Source organism: Vombatus ursinus, unplaced genomic scaffold (genome assembly GCF_900497805.2).
Source record: "Vombatus ursinus unplaced genomic scaffold, bare-nosed wombat genome assembly UNPS02014923.1, whole genome shotgun sequence".
In the NCBI taxonomy this organism is placed as follows: Eukaryota; Metazoa; Chordata; class Mammalia; order Diprotodontia; family Vombatidae; genus Vombatus; species Vombatus ursinus.
Genome location: NW_020954701.1, coordinates 496,063 through 517,956, shown reverse-complemented (window position 1 = coordinate 517,956; position 21,894 = coordinate 496,063). Strand labels below are relative to the sequence as shown.

The window sequence follows — 21,894 nt, the reverse complement described above, 5'->3', positions numbered from 1 at the left end:
AAGATATCAATACTAGCATCACATCGAGAGAAAGCAACCCCCAAATTTAAGCCCATTCAATATTTCAGCATGAGATTAACCAAGCCAAGCCAATGTTCTTCAGGGCTTATCAGCACATTTTCAGCTTGTCTTGTTAGGTCTATACACAGAAGAGCAGATGTCCAGATCTTGTTTGCTTAGCCCCTCCCAGAAAGGACCGCCATCCTAGGACAGATGACTTCCTTTCACATCTTCCCTATCCCAGGTTGTATGCTATGTGTGCTCTCTCCCACCATAGTCCACAGTTCCCACTGAGTGTTTCTGAAGATGGAGATAAACATGGAGACTTTATTGCTGTTTCATCTCCTGTCTCCCCAAATAGCTAAAGGGTCATACAAGTCACCTTGATGCTTCAATAAGATTCAAAGATGAACAATGGTGGAGACGGTGATTTTCATCTTGCATTCCTGCCACCCCAACAAAGGTCCTTTTCCTCCTTATAATTATTCTTTTGTGTGAAATTTATTAAGAATTTACTTCTAATATTTCTCATTTATCATCAAAAGTAAGGACATTCTTTCCATGAATGTTAATTATCTTTAGGTGGAAAATGGGAATAATTTTGATAAGATGGTTTATGGGGCTTCCCCCCACTGAAAGAGCTTTGGAAATAAAGTGATTAAGAACTACTGCATTAGATTAGCTTTTCAGAGAAGCGTACTCCCTGAGCATCAATGGCAGGAATGAATGATGAGTATGGGTGTATTGAGAAGAGGATAAAAAAAAAACAGAAGCTATCCCTTCTGACGTGAAGGGATATACAAGCTAGTTACAGAAATAAAATACATTAATAAGAAGCAATCAATAAATATGTACAGACATATATCAGTCAAATCTAATATACTTGAACACATTTAACAATAAAGAAACTCAAGAAAGGAGTTATTATCTTGGTAGTGTTATAATGCCACAGATAAAGCTAGAAGGGCATTAGGCCATTACCCTCATTTGACAGATGGGGAAATTGGGACCCAGAAATGTTGAGTGATTTCTATAGGTCAAATAGCTAGCAGTAAGAAAAGGCTTTTTCCCCCTACATATTTACTTTAGAATCAATCAATGAAAGTATTCCATAAAATAGAATCAATCAATAAAAGTATTCCATAAAATCTTTAGGGTTAATTCTGGCGAGCATATCATGATACTAAAACTTGGTCAGAAAACTTAATTCCAAGAACACTGCTATTAATAATGACAAGACTATTCTAGTCAGAGCACAATTTAGCACTGACTTTCATTAGATAAATTAAAAAGTGATACCTTGGGAAAAAAATAAAACAAAAAAAAAGCAATACCTTGATCTCATCTAAATTAAAGTGCCATGATCGGTTACACTCTCCAGCTTTGTCAGGCCTGGAAATAAAAAATAAATAAATAAAAATAGAAATGAATGCTCAGATGGTTTTCCTCAGGACCTATGGCTAATAGTTTGCCCTTTCTTTCTACATTATATTAGAAAAGTTACAATCAGCTCTTCTTTCATTAGGTAGCCTCATTAGAGGGTGCTGTTTACACTAAGATTTCCAATGAACAATAGTCAAATAGCATCAATTTGTAATTATTAATACTGCACACAGAAGCCATCTAACACCAAATACTCAAATTCAATTTAGCAAGAAAACCACTAACACAATCATAATTGGAGTTTCTTTTTAAAATTGCAAAAGTTTTATTAAAACATTTAAGAGTCTTATCCTGCAAGAGGATTAATGGAAAAAAGGTTCTTCTAGTGAAGTGAGCCAGGTAATCACATTGTGCCCTCCCTCATTCACTGCCTGGTTATACAAAAAATCCTTTTCCTACAATATTCAAGCTTTTCAAATCTTCCAGTTCTGTGACAGTTCCTGATTATACCAATTCCCATTCTTTCTCTACTTATTTACTTAGTTTACTGCTGACATTTTTTCAGGGACTACAACATTTCAAGAAGTCCTGCATAAGCTGAAAAAGGTCAGCTTGGTCAAAAAGTGTTTTGATGACAAAGAAAAAAATTATGGTTCCCTTTGCTATCAACAAGAGATTTTACATTGCACAGAGATGATGCACGTAAAATGTCTTGCCAATCTTCAACTGCTAAATGAAGGATGTTGCAGTTACAATTACTTTTAACCAGATTTACACTTTCATTGGTATAGAAATTGCCTGGTAAATAACTTCCTACATAAAACCAATGCTGATCGGCATCTGCTCTGCAACTAACTTAATGTTTTGAGTTATCTGGAGCCCAAAAAAAGCTAAGTAACTTGCCCAGGGTCACCCAGCTAGTATGTGTCAGAGGCACATTTGAACCCAAGTGTTCCTGAATCTAAGACCAGTTCTCTATTCACTAAGTCACACTGTCTCCTTTATTATTATTGTTACTGCTGCTGCTGCTACTACTACTAACATTTCTTTGTGATGCTTTAGTGGCAGCTAGGTGGCATAGTGGATAGATTGCTGGACCTTGAGTCAGGAAGACTGATATTCCTGAGTTCAAATCTAGCCTCAGATACTTAAGCTGTGTAACCTGGGCAAGTCACTTAATCCTGTTTGCCTCAGTTTCCTCATCTGTAAAATGAGCTAAAGAAGGAAATGGCAAACCACTCCAGTATTTTTGCCAAGAAAACCCCAAACGGGGTCATGAAGAGTCAGACAAGACTGAAAACGACTGAATAACACAAAAATGGGACCCTTTATCACTTGCTCATTCAACAGCCAAGGTACTACTTTTGCCCTAGTAGGTAAAATTCTAATAAGATGTATGTTTTATTGCAACTTCATAATTGAAGCTATAATTATTAGTAGAGTTATAATCACAGAGTACTGCATATGAAAAATTGCAAGTTATGCTACGCAAACTCTTTGATCCAGCAATACCACTACTAGGTCTATATCCCAAAGAGATTAAAAAAAAAAGTAAAAGGACTTGTTTGTACAAAAAATATTTGTAGAAGCTCATTTTGTGGTGGCAAAGAATTGGAAATTGAGGGGATGCCTATCAATTGGGAAATGGCTGAACAAGTTGTGATGATTCTAATGGAATATTATTGGGCTATAAGAAATTACGAGTAAGGTGATTTCAGAAAAACTTGTAAAGACTTACATGAACTGATGCAAAATGAAATGAGCAAAACCAGGAGAACACTGTAAAGAGTTAACAACAATACTATATGATGATCAACCATAAATGATTTAGCTATTCTCAGTAATAAAATGGTCCAAGACAATTCCAAAGGACTCATGATGAAAAATGCTATCCACCTCCAAAGAAAGAACTTATGGAGTCTGAATACAAATCAAAGCATACTATTTTTTACTTTATTTTTTTGTGTTTTTTCCCCTTTGGGTGTGTGTCATCTTTCACAATATGACTAATGTGAAAATGTTTTGCATGATTGCACATATATAACCTATATCAGATTGCTTACTGTTTCAGGGAGGGGTCAGGTAGAAAGGGAGAAAATTTGGCAGTCAAAATTATTTTTAAATCATGTTAAAAATTATCTTTATATGTAATTGGGGAACAATAAAATATTATTTTAAAAAGAAGTATTAAAATATTTAAATAAAATAAATACAAAAGAACAATTTTTTTAAAAAAATTTTAAAAAAAACAAAATTTAAAAAAAATCTGAAGTTATTGAAACTAGCCTCTCCATTTAATAGATGGGGAAATTGAAACCCAAATTGGTTAAATAACTTGTCTAAAGTCACAAACCCAGACAGGAGCAGAATTCAGTTTTCCTGAGTCTTACAAGTTTTCTCTATAACAAACTACCTTATTAATTAGATCAGGGCTTCTTAACCTGGGGGTATGTGGACCCCTGGAGTCCACGGATTGATTTGAGGTTCCATGAACTCAGGGGAAAAAACAATAATATCTTTATATATTAATAATAATATAGTATATTAATTTATAATAATATATCTTTATCTATAATATCCTTTGGTTTCCTTTGTTAACATAGGTATATTATTTTCTTCATTTAGAAACATTGCTCTGAGAAGGGATCCTTGGCTTTCTCTGTCTGCCATGATACAAAATAATGTCCATGACACACAAAAAAAATCCAACTCCAGATTCCATGATCTTACCTCTAGAGTCCCTCTCAATTACATGATTGAGCTGCATGGATAGCAATGTGTGATGGTATGAGTAACAAATAATATGAATTTTGGCACTTTAAGGCAAGGAGAGAAATCCTACTATCACATAATAAGGATAGAGCTCACATCTCTAACAGGACAATGGTAGCTTTTATTCAAAAGAAATATTATATTAAAAGGGTGATAGAACACAGAAAAGAAGATATATCAAGATATATCAAGATGATATAGCCCTATGTAGAATCCATTGGTCCTAAGAAAGGAAACAAGGGGAAGAATATGTAGGGGAGGATTAAAGGTTGGAGAATCAAGTTAAATATTTGTAAGAGTATACTAGAAATCACCCTGCCAGACGAAGGAAAGGGGTGATGTCTCTGATGCAGATTATAAAACCGAGAATCAAAATACGGTAGAGATTGAAGATAACAACTTAGACATCTGGTAGAATTCTCATTTCACCAAAAACAGAGTATCTGATAAATTCTTGACTTGGCATGCTTACATTTTCACTTCTCAGAAGGCAAAGGAAATAAAAAAGGGATCTGCTCCTTCAGAAATAATTGTGAATGAAATGAAAGAACTAGTTGATAAAGGGGGAAGTGAAAGGGTAACGAGAAAAACTGATTGTCATTTTACTGTTTATGACAAACAGAGGACGGTGAGGCTGGTCAGATATGTACCCTAGAATAAAGAAAAATAAGTTTCAACAAATCCATAAAAGAAAATTGCCATAAACTCATGGCCTGAGTAGACAAAGGGAGGTGATATTACAGCAGAAAAATAACTGAACTTGAATTCAGTTTGGAGATTTGGTTTCAAGTTCCACTTCCTCAACTTACCAGGCTTGACCTCTAGTACCTTCTGTTTCCTCTTCTGTAAAATGAGAGTTATAACATTAACAGTTCCTACTTCAAAGGGTTTCTATAAAGATCATGTGAGATCCTGGGTACAAAGCACTTTACAACTAAAATGTGCTCCAAAATGTAGGCTACCATTATTACCAAGAGGAAACATGATTCAAGATGGATAGAAAGTTCTCAAGAATGAAATTCTTGAAAATTATAAATGGTACCAATGAGCAAGAAAAGATGGACCTTTCTAAAAAGAATCCACCCATAAAACTGGAGAATGGCTGAACAAGTTGTGGCATATGATTTTGATGGAATACTACTGTGCTGTAAGAAATGATGAGTATGAGATGCTTTCAGAAAAACCTGTAAAGACTTACATGAACTGATGAGAAGTGAAGTGAGTAGAATCAGGAAAACATTGTACACAGTAACAGAAATATTATACAATGATCCACTATAAATAACTTAGATATTCCTGGCAATATAAAGATATAAGACAATTCTGAAGGACCTATAATGAAAAATGCTAACCAACTTCAGGGAAAGAACTGATGGAATCCAAATGAAGATTGACACATAGTGGGGTTTTGTTTGTTTGGTTTTTTAACTTTATTTTTCTTGGGGTTTTTTCTTTCACGTGACTAATGGGGAAATATGTTTCACATGAATGCCCACATTATAACCTTTATCAAATTGCTTGCCTTCTCAATGATAGAAGAAGGAAGGGAGGATGGGAGAAAATTTGGAACTCAGGCCCTGGACTCAGGAGAACCTGAGTTCAAATGAAGCTTTAGACACTTACTAGCTGTGTGACCCTGGACAAATCACCCAACCCCAATTGCCTCCCCCACCTTCCCCTTTTCCCCCAGAAAAGGTCAAAATTTTTTTACATGTAATTGGGAAAAAATAAAATATTAAAATTTAAAAAAATAAAGAGAATCCAACAAACTCAGATTAAAATACACACTCACGTGCACACACACATAAAAAATGGGAGCACCAATGTCTAAGAAAGAAAAAGAATGGTATATAACTTTTAAAATGATGTCAGAAAGGTTAAAGCTTAGAAGGGATTAAATCTTACAAAAATATAATATCCTCGAAGGATATTAAAAGGAAGAAAAACATATATTTTTCATGTTTAAAGATAGCAGCATTATTTATCACTGAAAAATTCCCAAATGTTCAACAATTGGGGAATGGCTGAATAACTCCAAGGTTCCTTTCAACTCTAAACCTAATATCCTAAGAAAATGTGAGCCTCTTCTTTAGCACTGTTTAGAGTAAGAAGCACACGGAAGGGATAGACCCATTAAGTTGGGATCTTGTGATATAATAATTAATTATGGAAGGAAAGCATAACTACTCAAGCTATTTTTCTACCATATTCTCTGAAAAGGAAACTAATCTTCAGACTAAAACAAGCAGAACAAAAACATGGTTTAGGCAGAATTTTAGTCTAAGGTAGGTGAGTAATAGCTCTTTCAAATGGGTTCAAGCCTACTGGCATGAATGAATTCTATTCCCTAAAAGAACTTGCAGATATGACTGCTAACTCATTGTGGCACAATTAATATGACAGCACTGGGATCTGGAGCCAGAAGCCACATCTTTAAAAACTGTCTCTGTCATTTAACCTGTATGACTCTGGGCAAAAATTAGCCTCTCTGAGACTCAAGTTTCCTCAATGGTAAAATGAATGGGTTTGATTAGTTGGCCTTTAAGGTCCCTTCCAGCTTCAAATGTACAACTACCATCTCTGAGGATCCAAGAAGAACATCAGCGACAGAAGATGGGCTATCTGTTCATTCATGATTTGTCAGTTCTTTCACAAGTGTTTATCAAGCACCTCCAATGCAGAGAAGGTGCTTACTTGCATTGGTGAAGAGAGGTTTCCTCACCAAGGTCATCACAGGCATAGTCCCTATCCCTATTTACAAGGATCTCTGCCAGGCAAAGGCGTGACCACAGGTGATGCAATGTAATGTAGAGGTAACAACAAGCTGGACAACTTGATTGAAATGCAGGGTGCCTGAAGGAGAATAACGCGCAATGAGCCCACAAACATAGGCTGGGGCCAGATTGGTGAGGGTTTTAAGAGTTTAGTACGTGAACTTGTAATTTGTCCTGGATGCAAGAGGGAGTCTTGGTCAGAACTATGCTTTAGGAAAATCACTTTGGGAACCACGTAGAGGATGGACTGGAAGGGAAATCAGAATTTGGACACCAATCAGAAAGCTACTGTCATAGTTCAGGAAAGAGAGGGAAGGGGGAAGGGAATAAACATTTATGTAGGACCTACTATGTGTCAGGAACTGTGCTAAGCACTTTACAAATATTAAATATGTCATATGATCCTCAAAACAACCTTGTGAAGTAGATAATGTTATTATCCTCATATTACAGTTGAGGAAACTGAGGCAAACAGAGATTAAGAGACTTGTCCAGAGTCACAAAGCTAGTTTCTCAGGCTAGAGTTTCAGGTCTTCTTGACTCCAGGCCCAGGACTCTATGGATTGCTCCATTTAGCTGCCTGTAGCTGAAAGAGGGAATGAGGGTCTGAGATAGAATGGCTGTTGGATAGAAAACGGATAGCTGTAGAACCAATAAGAGCTGGGATACTTCCCAAAGATGGCCATCTGAATGGACACAGATCATGTAGTTTCCCCATACCTACTCCAGCAAAAACTTGAAATTTGTACTAGATTGGATAATGATCAAGAAATCCAATGAGAAACTATAGCAAGCAATCTCTTCTACCCCAGAACCATACAAAGAGCCAACCAGAAGACCAGGGGGGATGGGTGGAAAGGCAGTAGGAAAAGGAACTGCTAGCAAAGACATTAGCTTCCCAATGTGACGAGCAACAGGCCTACATGAAACCCACAAGAGTGTGTGTCAAGAGGTAGCAAGAGTGGAGGACCCCCTTGAGAAAGACTGAAGGAGGTCAGAGAGCCCCAAGATGGGTACTTTGGAAGCCCTGGGGAACAGCAGAGACCAGAACAGCACCCTAGCTAAGATAGCCCATGTGTCTAGGAACTCCAGGGTCCCTAACACTATGTACTGAAATGGCAGCAAAGGCCCTAAATACACAATGCTTTGAACTTTGAAGATCCATGGGGTAGGAGGGCTGGCTAACCCTCAGAGGTGGAGTTAAACACAGGAAGCCAGAGGACCCAGGGCAAGACAATGCAGGAAGCCTATTCATAATAGAAAGTCTCAGTTCAGGAATTTAAGCTGGGGAAATAAATAAATCAAAGAAAATACCAATCAGTATGAAAAATTAGCTTGCCCAGGGTCACATAGCCAGTAAGTGTTCGAGGTCAGATGTGAACTCATTTGCCATTTCTTTCTCCAGCTTATTTTATAGATGAAGAAACTGAAGGAAACAGGGTTAAGTGACTTGCCCAAGGTCACACAGCTAGTGTCTGAGGCCAGATTTGAACTCACAAATGTGAGTCTTCCTGACTTTAGGCCCAGCACCTAGCTGCCCATAGAAATTTTAGGCTACGTTAATCAAGTACAGTGTCAAGATAGAAGAAAATGAGAATTCAATTGTGTATTTCACTGGTCAGACCACAGCTGGAGTATTATCAGTTCTGAATGCCATATTAAGAAAAATATTACAAGCAAGAATGTGTCCAGAGGAGATTAGGAACCAAAATCTTTGCCATACAATGATCATTTGAAATAAATAGAGATTTTTAACCTAGAGAAAAGATAATTTTGAGGGTCTATAATCTTTGTTTTCAATTTTTTAAAAGGGGCATCTTGTTGTTTGTCCTTCATTCTTGAAGAGTACCATGACATCGGGAAGGTGACATCTTGATTTCCAAGTGAAGTGGATTTAAGTAAGGCAGAGCAGTGCAAAGTCACCAGCTTCAAAAGCAATTTGGAACTATGCCCAAAGGGCTATAAAACTGTGCATAAATTTTGATACAGCAATACCACTACTAGGTCCATATCCGAAAGAGATCATAAAAAAAGGGGAAAAGACCCATATGTACAAAAATATTTATAGCAGTTCTTTTGTGGTGGCAAAGAACTGGAAATGGGGGAGATGCCTATCAATTGGGGAATGGCTGAACAAGTTGTAGTATATGAATGTAATGGAATACCATTGTTCCATAAGAAATGATGAGCAGGTAGATTTCAGAAAAAACCTGGAAAGACTTACATGAACTGATGCTGAGTGAAGTGAGCAGAACCAGGAGAACATTGTACACAGTAACAGCAATATTGTACAATGACTAACTTTGATTAGACTTAGCTCTTATCAGCAATGTGATGATCTAAGACAATTTCAAAAAACTCATGATAGAAAATGCTATCCACATCCAGAGAAAGAACTGTGGAATCTGAATGCAGATCTAAGCACCCTATTTGCTCTTTTTTTTGTTGTTGTGGTTTTTCCCTTTTGTTCTGATCCTTCTTTTATAACGCGACTAATGTGTAAATATGTTTAATATAATATAATAAAGTATGTGTAGCCTATATCAGATTGCATACCATCGTGGGGTAGAGGGGAAAATTTAGAACTCAAAATCTTATAAAAATGAATGTTGAAAACCAAAAAAATAATTAATTAAAAAATAAAATGGAAAAACAAAACAAAACAAAACAAAAGTCACCAGCTTCACTCTCTCCTCCAGAGCCATCTGGGTACAGTGGCAAGATACAGATCAGGATGACTGGAGATGGCCCCCAAAGGGACATTTTATAAAAAAGTAAAGGAACTTGTTCTGCTCTACCACAGAGGTCAGAGGATTCAGTAGAATGTTTTTGATAATGAAAAAAAAAAAGCAATGGATTTAATCTACACAGAGACAGACTTCTGTTCAATATATACAACTTCCTAACAATAAGAACTATCCAAAAATGCAACAGGCTGCCTTAGAAAGTATGCCCTTACGCTATCAGAGATATTGTCAGAGATATTATAGAAGGGTGTCATGCTTCATGTAAGGGGTTGTATCTGGTCGCCCCTGGGATACATTACAGTTCTGAGATTCAGAGCAGGGATGCATAACTGATTTACTCATGGGTCACGGGGTGGACTAGCTGTCCAAACTCACATTTTAAATGTCTTATTTCCAGGCTTGGAGTCAGGAGGACCTGAGTTCAAATCCGGCCTCAGACACTTGAAATTTACTAGCTGTGTGACCCTGGGCAAATCACTTAACCCTGATTCCCTCACCAAAAAGCAAAAAAAAAAAATCAACAACAACAAAAAATAAAAATCTGTATTTACTTCATCAAATCTAACCTAGACCAAAAGCAAAAGAATCAGTGATGGTATAGAAGGACTAAAGTCAATCAACTTATAAACTGAATATATTCACCCTAACTAAAAGTAACAAAAATAAATATTGGGACTGTAGTTTCAATGTGGTCATACTAAGCTTATTTATAAATCTAAATGTTCGTTGATTAAAATTCTTACCACAGCCCATGTATTGTCCAGTAATTAGGGGGATCTCTACAGTCATTTTCAATTTCCTAAAGGGGGAAAAACAAAAACAAAAATGACTTCATTATTTATTTAAATACATTCTGCAGTCTTATGCAACATTGTATGTATAAATATATACATATACACACACATATACATATGTAACATAATAAATTATATATAGAATAAATTATATATGCATATATGTAATATAGAATAACTTATGATTATGACATGCTTATAAATAATGTGTACAAATGTATCATATTTATACGTGCACATGGATATTTTAAATATTTAATCTCCATTGTTGTGTTACAATTAATTTGATATAGCAGCATTCCTATGTGTAAGGAAATAACATTTCAACATACTGAGCCCAAAAAATGACTACAAATTAGAATTGTAACAATTTAGAAAATAGTGTGTTTACACTGTCTGTCAGTTTAATAGTGAACTCAAGACAGTAGGGGAACTGCTTATACTTCTTACAGGTAATTACATTGCCATACTATGAAAAATAAATGCATAAGGAAAAAAATATTGAATCTAAATCAGTTTAGTTATCAGGCAGATCCAAATGATATAGCTATAACAAGAGCCATGTCAGACAAATAGAGAATGGTATAGTATTGGTATTAATAATAAAGGTAAAAAATAATTACTGCCACCTGTCTCTACAACTAGAGACAACAACTCTGTGGCTGTTATGTCTTCACGAAACTTTATTAGATCATAGAATTTGCTCAATGCCATTTCAATTGAAAAGTCTCTGAATGAAATTTAGCATGCCCACGTTAAAAGCATAGGAGATTCCTTGAAAGGTAACTTTGTTCAGTCACCCTCTGATTATTAAAATCAAGTAGGGCATAAAACAGGAAAGCAGATGTATACTCCTGGCGTACAGGATGTCCAGCGTAGAGTTATGTTGAAGAGGATTCCCCTCTAGATGGTGAGGTCTTTTAGGTGCTCCTATCTGAGAATGACACCACTGACTGCATTGCGCCCCAGAATACTACAGAACTTCCGAAATGAGATCTAGAACTCAAAAGAGTTCTGTTCAACCATCCACACAAAGAAAATGCAGTGGATGAAGACAGCTTGTGGAGTAGACAACAGTATATAGCTATAAGGATGACCCAGAGAAAGATATGGCTATAGATATAGATACATAATAAATATATACATATATATATATACATATATATCTCCAAATAATTGATCAATTAAAAATACCTATTGATATTTGTTATATTAATGCCTATTATGTGCCAGGCACTCTACTACGCCCTGGAGAGACAGGTATTTAAAGAATGAAACAATCCCTACATGAAAGAAGCTTAAATTTTAATGGGGGAGACAAGCACATATACAATATAAACAGCATAAAGTTAATAAATAAATAAATATACAAAGTAGTTGGAGAGATCAGGAAAGACTTCATGTAGAAGATGATTCTTGAGCTGTATTTAAAAGAGAGGAACTCGATGGAATGAAGGTTATTTTTTTTTAGCGGCTATTTCATTTTTAAGTCATAAAGCCTGGGCTTTTTACACACACATACACAGAGCGAGACACACATATGTATGTATGTATGCATGTATGTATGTATATATGTATATACATATGTGTGTGTGTATACATGTGTATGTACGTATTTAAATAACTGTTTGTATAGCCTCAGAATAGTCATTTTTCTTCTCTGCTCCAATTTCCTTTTCCTACGCAATTCTGGATCCAATTCACTGTAAACCAAGATACCTTCCTAACATCCTTATTTCTGTCAAGGACGCCATATCCTCCCACTCTCCCAAATTCCCCACCTAGGGAACATCTTTGACTCCTCATTTCCTGTAACACCCCATATCCCTTTCACTTCTCTGGACCCACATCCACTTAGTGGCCAGCTCTAGTCAGTTCTGTCTCCACAACATCCCTCATATCGTCCCTATTTCACACCGCTACCATCCTACTGCACGCCCTCATTACCTGTCATCTGGATTACTACAGGAACCTCCTAATCAGTCTCCCTGCATTTAGTCTCTTCCAATCCATTCTCCACATCGTCACCAAATAACCTTCCATATGTATTTTCTCCTTTTATTAGAATGTGAGCTCCTTGAGACCAAACACTGTCTTGCTTTTCTACTTTTATGCACAATTTAAAGACTTAATAAATGCTTTTCTCATTTACTCTCTTATTCCTAAAGCACAAATCTGATCATTTTACCCTCTCTTCTCTCCCTCCCCCCGCCATAATCTTCAGTGGCTCTCTATTATTTCCAGGATCAAATGTGAACTTCTACATTTGATATTTAAATCTCTTCTCAAGTCAGCTCTAGTATGCCTTTCTAGACATATGACACATTACTCCCCTTCATACATTGTAGAGTACCACCAAACTGGCCTTTGCATAGGATAGCTAGCCTCATTACTGGGAATGCATTCCCACCTCACCTCTCTGTCTTAGAATCCCTAGTTCAGCTCAAGCACTGCCTCCTACTTGTGGCTTTCCTGATTCCCTATTGCTAGTGCTTATCCTCTATTTATTTTGTATTCACTTAGTATATAGCCTGTATTTACTTATATGTCTACATATTGACTCCCCTCATAGAATGTAAGCCCCTTGAGGGCAGGCACTCTTTTGCTTTTAGCTTTACACAGTAGAAGGTAGTAGGCCCTTAATAAATATTTGTTGATGAAGCTGTCCAACTACCTGTAGTGAAACAAGGGGAAAGGTAGAGCTATGATCTCATTAGGGAAAGAAGAGGGCCTTCATGACCCCTCCCTTTTTCTCCTGAGCTCCATGTTGTCTTTTTCCAATGCAATGGTTTGTAATTTCCTTTTGGTGGCCTTTATTAGATTTGGGATGAGGGAGATTGAGGGTAATTGCTACTGGATGGCAGGACCAAAGTCTAATCAGAAATTTAGCTGTAGCTTAGCTCTGCCCCATCTTTCCAGCTACAATACAAACACCACAAATTAAAGGCTTTTTCCTGGAGATTGAAAATCACAGAAAGCACTTATTATCACAGGGTTTGAAGCTGGAGGGGAATGTGGAAATCGTTTCGTTCAATGCTTTTATTTTATAGCCAGGGGAAACCAAGGTCCAGAGAAGTTAAATTATTTGCCCAAATTCATGCAGTATCCGTAGACAATAAACAGTTCTGCACAGAATGTTAACAATAAGCTATGGATAGGGCACAGATTAGCTTTGTTATGCAGAATGCTTCCCTTGAAATTGTATTCCTGAAGTAAGATTTTACCTGTAACTGGTTTATAAAATGCATATATTTTTACAGCTTTAATGCACAACCCAAGTGCACGACAAATAAGCTATTACTCACTAGCACCTCAATTAATTATATTTACACTTAGCCCACAAAACTCCCACATCCCATTACACAAATGTCTCACTGAACATATGGCCTTACACTGAACATAAAGCCAGACTTAGCATAACCAAGCACACAGTAAATTTCCCAAGGCCTTACTTCTAATAACCAAAAACCTCACAAACATTTATGAATCTTTTACCATGCGGATGGCACTGTGCTAGGCACCAGGTATGCAAGTATGAGAAACGACAGTCTTTTAAGTAACTGAGCTTATAGTCTATTCGGGGAAATTCGACATGCATATTTATTGTTGTTCAGTCATTTCAGTCATGTCTAAGTCTTAACAATCCCATTTGGTTTTTTTTTGTTTGTTTGTTTATTTGTTTTGTTTGTTTTGTTTTTTTGGCAAAGATCCTGGAATGGTTTGCCATTTCCTTCTCCCGCTCATTTTACAGATGAGGAAACTGAGGCAAACAGGGTTAAATGACTTGTCCAGGTTCACAGCTACTAAGTCAGAGGCCATATTTGAACTCATGAAGATGAGTGTTCCTGATTCCAGGCCCAGCACTCCATCCACTGTGCCTCCTAGCTACCCCAACATGCATATAGATAAGTATAAAACAAAACGAGAAGCAATAAAGCTCAGTGGATAGAGAGCTGGCCTTGGTGATGGGAAGACCTAGGTTAAGGCCTGCCTCTAATACATGCCAACTGTGTGATTAGACAATTCTCTAAAACAGCTACAGAGCAGTTACTGATCTGCACTGGCAGAGGGTGTTTCTATTTCAGGTGTTCCTTTCAATCCATCAACAAACATTTAAGTGCCTATTATGGGCCAAGTACAATGAAATCACAAGTTTGGACCAAAAAAAAAAAATACAAGGTAGAGAGTGATGGAATCAAAGAAGAGATCCAAACATTATAATGTGTAATGTTTTTCAGAGAGGTAATACTTCATTTGCAGCTTTCAAGACTATTATTCTTCTATCCTTCCAAGAACTCAGGTCTTAATTTAGAAAGGCCAAGGCTATCCATGGTGCCCTGGGCCATCGCCAGTTATCCTGACTTTTGTCTTGCCCCTGCACTTTGATGACTCTGCAGGAGACAGTGAGGCTAACAACTATGCTTAACTCTGCCTCACTTAAATCTAATTCACAAGCAAGTCAAGACATCACCCTTGTGATGTCATTCGTACTCTTCAAGAATGAAGGACAAACAATAACAACAGAGAAGGCTGTACAGAGTGCTTACACCTGAAAGAAGCCCTGGTACACTTAATAAATGCTTATTGCCTGCCTACCGCCTAATGCCAAATGTTAATATCACAATTGTTTAATTTGTATTACCTACTGCTATTCTGGCACTTACAGTGGGTTGGGACCCCAAAAGCACAAACCAATGATCTAAGCAACTTTATCACTGGAATTGTTTGGATCCTCGATGCCCAACACAAAACCTGATTCAATAAAAGACTCCTTGGCTTGGACTGTAAAAAAAATCCTATTGATCCTATCTCTGGAATATATCTAGGCTATTCCCCCTCCTTTTTTCCCCCTAATGCCCCCACCATTCAGGCTCAAACTATCTCTCATGTGGACTACTGTAACAACTTCCTAAACCATTTCTCCCTACACTCCAATCTCATCAGCACGGCTAGGTCAGTCTTTCTAGAACACATATTTTTATCACATCACTGCAATACTCAAAAATCTTCAGTGAAGGCAGCAAGGGTTAGCTGGTAGAGTGTTTGACCTATAGTCAGGAAAAACTGGGTTCATATCCTGTCTTGAAGACTTACTAGCTGTATAACCATGGGCAAGCCATTTAAACTCTCTAATCTTCAGTTCCCTCATCTGTAAAATGGGGATAATGTCTTCAGTACTCATCTCAAAGGGTGTGAGGCTCAAAAGAGCCTTTTTTGAAAATCTGCAAGCTCCATATAAACATCAGTTGTAATCAAAATGGTTCTTCACTGCTTAATTACTTAAATTTTGGGCCTTCCTATTTAGGATTTTAGTACTAGAATTGACTTTGGAGATCACCTAGTCTAATGACTTCTTTTGATAGAGGAGGCCAAATGACTTGTTCCAGGTTTTATAGTACTTATGTAAGTCTTAGAGGAAAGATCTGAATCTACATATTTTAACTTCACATCCAATACTCTTTCCACTACATCATGCTGTTCCCTCAAGTTGGCAATCAAAGGATCTATTCAATCTTGCTGACTTCACATATGTGCTAGGATTCCACCACACTGAACTATTTATCCTCTCCCAAGCACCCGTTGCTTTCTATTTCTATTTTTCCTCACATTGTTGCCTAGGTATGGGATGTATAACCCTCTTCCTATTTCCACTACTGAAATTTAAACCATCTTTCAAAGACTTGGTTCAAATTTCACCTCCAGGAAATCTTTCCTAATTCCTTCATTTCTGAGCTGATTTCATGCCACCTATGAACTCTCACAGTTTTTTGGTCGTACTTCTCTTGTAGCATTTACCACGTTCTATTTTGAATTAATTTGGTGTACGTCTTAACTTCCCTACTAGATTGAAAGCTCCATGAAGGCAAGACTCATATCTAATCTATCTATACATCACCTGAAATAACTAGCACAATACCTGACACACAGTCAGTTCTTAATAAATCTTCACTGAATGAATGAAAGATGGATGAACAAGAACAAGAATTGGGGATGGGGGGAGGTCATCTTCTCCCTTTCATTCACAGAGAGAGTGTTTCATGGAAAAGGTAGTAGTACTAAGAGTGAACCACAAAGAATGTGGAAGGAGGACGTATGGGTATATAGCTTGGTTCCTTTCCTATGATGAATGGGGATGACAGGTGAAGGGAGAATAAAGCTTTCCTGGGGAAATTCCACATCAAGACAATAGTTCCATGTGACTAAGAAGTAACATAGTATTAAGGAGAGACCAAAAAACCAACTAGCCGATTGTATCCACATTAGCCATGATTCCAATTGTACAAACATTTCAACATTTTATTACATGATTGAAGGGATTGGGGAGGGAAGGGTGTGGTGCTCACCTGGTCAAAAAAAACTCACCTTACACACAGTTGTAGGCCAGTGCTGAACCATAAACAGCTTAGTCCACTCATGGTTGCCACTATGGGAAGATAAGGAATTTATTTCTCAATAATTTTTTTTTAAAAAGCTGCCACGAGGCCAAATGATGGCTTTCATCCAAAAACCAAAACAAACCAAAAAAAAAAAAAACAAAAAACCTTATTTGTCATCAGTGACTAAGGCAAGCTGGGAAGGAAATATGAAAAACACATTAAAAAATAGCTTATATTTATACAACACCTTTTGCTTGAATCCTTTTCAGTGCTTAATAAACATTTTATTCATGCTCAAGGTTTCCCTGAAGGATACCTCTAACCCTGTTTTACAGATATGGAGACTATAGCAGAACACACAGTAACAGTCAGTATCCCAGGGAAAAATCATGATATTCTAGCTTTTTTTTTTTAAGCTAAAGTATAGAGTATCCCATCAGAACTAGGATTAAAACTCAAATTGAGATAGTTCAGGGTAAATTGCAAAATGTGAGCCCTCTACACAGTTTTCATTAAAACGTTGGGCTTCATCCTCATTTCAAGTTTCTCCATAAATAGCCTGTTTAAGTAATTAGACTATGAGTAAGTGTAGGATTCACAATTAAAGTATTATATGAGAAATTTAATTATAGGTTGGAACTGATGGTGATATCCAACCATGTACAAAAATAAACTAGTTGAGTTGAGAAGTTTAAAATAAATAGAAGGGAAATGCTGCTGCCCTGGTCTTATACAGTCAAGAAGGCTGAGTTCAAATTTGTTTCTCACACATATTAGTTTGAAATCCTAGATATATTACTTCATATCTCTAAGGTGGGAAACTGGGTGGTACAGTGGATTGTGAGCTGTGCCTGGAATCAGGAAGACCTGAGTTCAAATCCAGCCTAGCTGTGTGCCCCTAGGCAAATCACCTAAACCTCTGTTTGCCTCAGTTTCCTCATTTGTAAAATGGGGATAATAATAGTACCTACCTCCCAGTGCAGTTGTGAGGATCAAAGGAGATAATAATTATAAAGTGCTTAGCATAGCCCAGCACATAGTAAATGATGTATAAATGTTAGTCATTATTATCATTATGAAAACAAGTACAATAATGCCTGTACTACTTATCTCACAGTGTTGTTAGAAGGAAAGCATTTTGTATATACTAAATGAGGGGGGAGGAAATAATCATTTATATAGCCCTTACTATATGCCAAGCATTGTGGTAAGCACTTTAAAAGTATTATTTCATTTGATCCTCACAACAACCTGAGAGGTAGGTGCTATTATACCTCCATTTTACAGTAGAGGAAAATGAGGTAGACAGAGGTTAAGTGTCTTGCCTAGGGTCATCCAGCTGGTAAGTTTCTGGGACTGGATTTGAGCTCAGGTCTTCTGTGATACCAGCTGCTGTAAATATACAAAGCTTTAATAGCTTAAAACTGCACTGAGAATTTAGGGCTATCCTCTGCATGTGTATGTGTGTATATACATGTATATATACCCTCTGTATATATGAACACCTGTGTGTTATATCTACACACATGATATATATCTACACACGTATATGAGCTGTTATTGCCTTCAAATATTAATCGGAAAGAAGAAAGGAAATTGCTCTGAGAGGAAGCATCTCTCCCCCCTTCCCCCTCTGCCTCCGACTAAAGAAGTAGTACAAGGTCAAGACAATAATGAAGAAGTTAAGTGGTGACATTCAAGAGGAAGTCTAGCTAAGGGGGAGAGAGAAAACAAAACAAAAAAAAAGCACCGTAAATTCTAAAGTACCTGAACTCTAACCATTGACAAGACAATTTGCAAAGTCACCCTGAAGCCACCTGGAACCACATGTTTTAACAACTTGGAAAGAAAAAGGAGATTATATGAATCTTTACAATGTGGAATTATTAGGAAGTGACAACCTACTTGCAGAAAAACTCAAATTCTAAAGTTAAATATCAAGTCATACATAATGAAACAACTACTTTAAATATGAGGCAAATTCTGCCTTCCAATTTCTTTGCAAATATTATTTTAGAATAAAATCATACCCCATAGGTTCCAATCTTTAGTTATTCAAATAAAATTTGGATTTTGAAAGTTAGAATTCTTTTTTGTAACAAGTACATAAATGAATTCACCTAGTGTTTTTTTTTAAATGGGGCTTGGGAGGGGAGAAAATGTGAAGAGGAGAAAACAATTTTCAAGAAGATTAAGAATTTCCAACCAACTAGCTGATGAAACAGCTATTTGTGTAGTCAGCAAAAAAGAATCTAGAAATGACTAAGGCTCCCACCAATAATGCATATCTTCTAAATTTGTGCTTAACCCTTTTTGTCACTTAACTATGGAATGTGTCTGCATAGAATCATAGATTTAAAGCTGGAAAGGACCTTTTAGGTCATCTATTCCAACCCATTACCAAGTCCACCACCACTCCCCCCCCCATTTTTCAGATGATGGCATTGAGGCCCAGAAAGTTAAAAGTGACTTGCCCAAGGTCACAATGGTAGGACATGGAAGAGCAGGATTTGAAACCAGCCCCTCTGACTCCAAATCTGCACTCTTTCCATGCATCAATGCTAGTTACACAATTAAATTATCTTGGAAAGCTGATTTGAAATTTTATTTCCACAAACAACTTACCGATTATAGAATTTGTCAGCAGTACACAAACAATAAAAAGCTAAACAAAGGTAACCCAGAATGAATACGTGAGTTGTTTTTAGCTGCATTGTACTGAAGCCTAAAACAAGAAAAAGACATGTAAGAAGGTTAGTCAAGTTAAAAGTTAAGGGTTTCAAAACCTATGAGAAATGCTTAGAAAAATACAAGGTATAGTACAAACATGAGGCATTGATATTATTTTCGAGTCCCTTCTTAGAACATGCTGGCATAACAACTGGGATGAGTATATCTAGGTAACAGCATAGAAAAAGATAAATGAAAATACTGCTTTTTCAATCTAAAAAATATGGAGAAGCAACTTAATGGGGTCCTATTTCAAATGACCATTTAGCAACTTCCTCCTGACATACCTAGAGTTCTCTTTGAGGCTTACTTCATAGAACCTTAAACACAGAACTGGAAGGTACTTCCGAGGTCTAGTGAAATCCCTTCATTTTAAGGATGAGGAAAGTAAGGTACCAAAAGATGAACAAGTTGGGTGTGATGATACAGGGCTGGACTCCCAAAAGCCAGGGAGGCTGAGGCAGGCATATCCCTTAAATCGGGAGTACCAGGTTGCAATGGGCTAAACCCATCACACACCCTTGGACATTAATACAAAAGGACTCTGGGAGGGGAAGGAGAGATTGCCAGAGGAGGGATAAAGTGGCCCAGGTAAGAAATGGAACAGATCAAGGTTCCCAATCATATCAGCAGTGGAATCTGCCAGTGAGCAGCCCTTGTACTTCCAGCCAGAGGGAGATAGGGAGGCCCAGTTTTCTAATAAATAAATGAATGAATGAAGAGACTGCATAAGGCAGAAGTAGCAGAGCTGGGATATGAATCTGGGCATTCAGAGCTGGGGTATGAACTCTTACTCCAAAGGCAGAGCTTTTTCCAATCAATTATTCCAAAAATGCAGTTAAAAGTTATAGTTAACTTCTACATAGAAGCATCACAATTAGCCTTTTCCATTAGAAGCACAGACTATACCTCTGGAAAGGATATCAGAAATCACACATTTCATTTTAGTGATGAGAATACTGAAGGCTAAAGAGATTAAATTAACTTGTCCAGGGTTACATAGCTAGCAAGTAGTAGGTCAAGGATTTAATCTCATTTCTTCTGACTAAGATCCATTGCTCTTTCTAGGTAAGGCCACTAAACTTATCAGAGTGGGCACTTTCTGCTTTTTTTCCTGAAATAGTGAAATACACCTTTTATTTTTGACTGAGTGCTAAAGGCAGCCTGGGAATGTGTATACCTTAAAACCAGCAAGACCGGGATTGAAGTCCTACCTACCCACCCCAACATAAATTGTGTGACAGTTCCCTTAAACTCTCAGCGCCTCTAACACTATAAATTACAGATTTATAGATTTGCCAATCTTCATTGCTGTGGAGAGTTTCCAAACCTGGAGTTACCCCAGGAATTTGAGGAAATTACTGGTCCGTGCTCCCTCCCCCTTACTCCACTCCTTGAAAGCAACACCGAACTTGCCATTAAGAACCCTGAACTCCCAAACTATACATGACTTAGAAATCCCGTCCCCCCCCAAAATCACCGTTGTTTTAATCTTCTTGACAAGCAAATACAAGTGATACTTTTTTTAAAAAAGTAAGATTACAGCTCAAACTCATTTTCCCCCAACTCCACCCCACCCATGCCCTTCACAAGCACAGCAGGTCTCAGAGCAGCTGTTTTGAACATTTTCCTACATTCCCCCGACTTTAGCCTTTTGGAGAAGAGGAGGTGAGGTCCTGCAGGAACCAGCGCTCGACTCTGTCTCTTTCCCAGGTTTTCAGGGGGCTGGAACATGGGATCCCACGCCAGCCACCATGGGAAGATTCATATGCCCGGCTTGGAGTCTTGCGTCCACCTGGACCGCAGACCTCCAGCAGCTCCGAAGCATCCACAGTACCAGGGACAAGCCAGAGCTCCGGACTCCACCCCACGCCCTGCATACCTGGCTTAGGGGGAACGCGCACTGAAACCTGCAGCAGCAGCGCCCGACCCCAGCTGCCCAGATTTCCGTCAACAGTCCAGACTGTCCGGACTCCAGCCCCGCCCCTGGAGCCATTTCAGACACGTGATTCTGACGAGCCATGACCACTGGGGTTTCGGCTCCTCCTTCTTCCTCTGTTTTATTTTGCCCCGGGGCAAAAAAAAAAAATCCTCCTTCATTTGCTTTACTTCTAGTTTGCTGAATACACCTCTTTCTTCCCCACCTACTTCCCCAAAACTCTGGTTGCCTTTGGGTGGTTAAGATACAACCTTTGGTTAAGGAACAACGCCTTCGGCAGCTGACACAAAGTTTTCCAGAAGTTGCAAAATCTTGTCTTAATTACGTAGTGCTGCTTAATAATGGCTCGTGGTGCTGCTTAATAATGGCTCGTTGTGC

The 21,894-nt window shown here is 37.7% G+C and overlaps 1 protein-coding gene across 1 annotated transcript in view; it reads right to left on the bottom strand.

Annotated features, from left to right (window-relative positions):
- RNASET2 (ribonuclease T2) overlaps positions 1 to 21,570 on the bottom strand; it is a 45,374-nt gene extending 23,804 nt beyond the window's left edge. Inside the window, exons 1-5 of the mRNA XM_027843549.1 lie at positions 21,460 to 21,570; positions 19,473 to 19,572; positions 16,834 to 16,894; positions 10,420 to 10,475; positions 1,335 to 1,392 (exon numbers count right to left, since the gene is read on the bottom strand). Coding sequence (XP_027699350.1) covers positions 1,335 to 1,392; positions 10,420 to 10,475; positions 16,834 to 16,894; positions 19,473 to 19,561 — 264 coding nt within the window. The 5' untranslated portion in view covers positions 19,562 to 19,572; positions 21,460 to 21,570. The remainder of the gene's footprint in view (positions 1 to 1,334; positions 1,393 to 10,419; positions 10,476 to 16,833; positions 16,895 to 19,472; positions 19,573 to 21,459) is intronic.
- Positions 21,571 to 21,894: the final 324 nt, after the last annotated feature.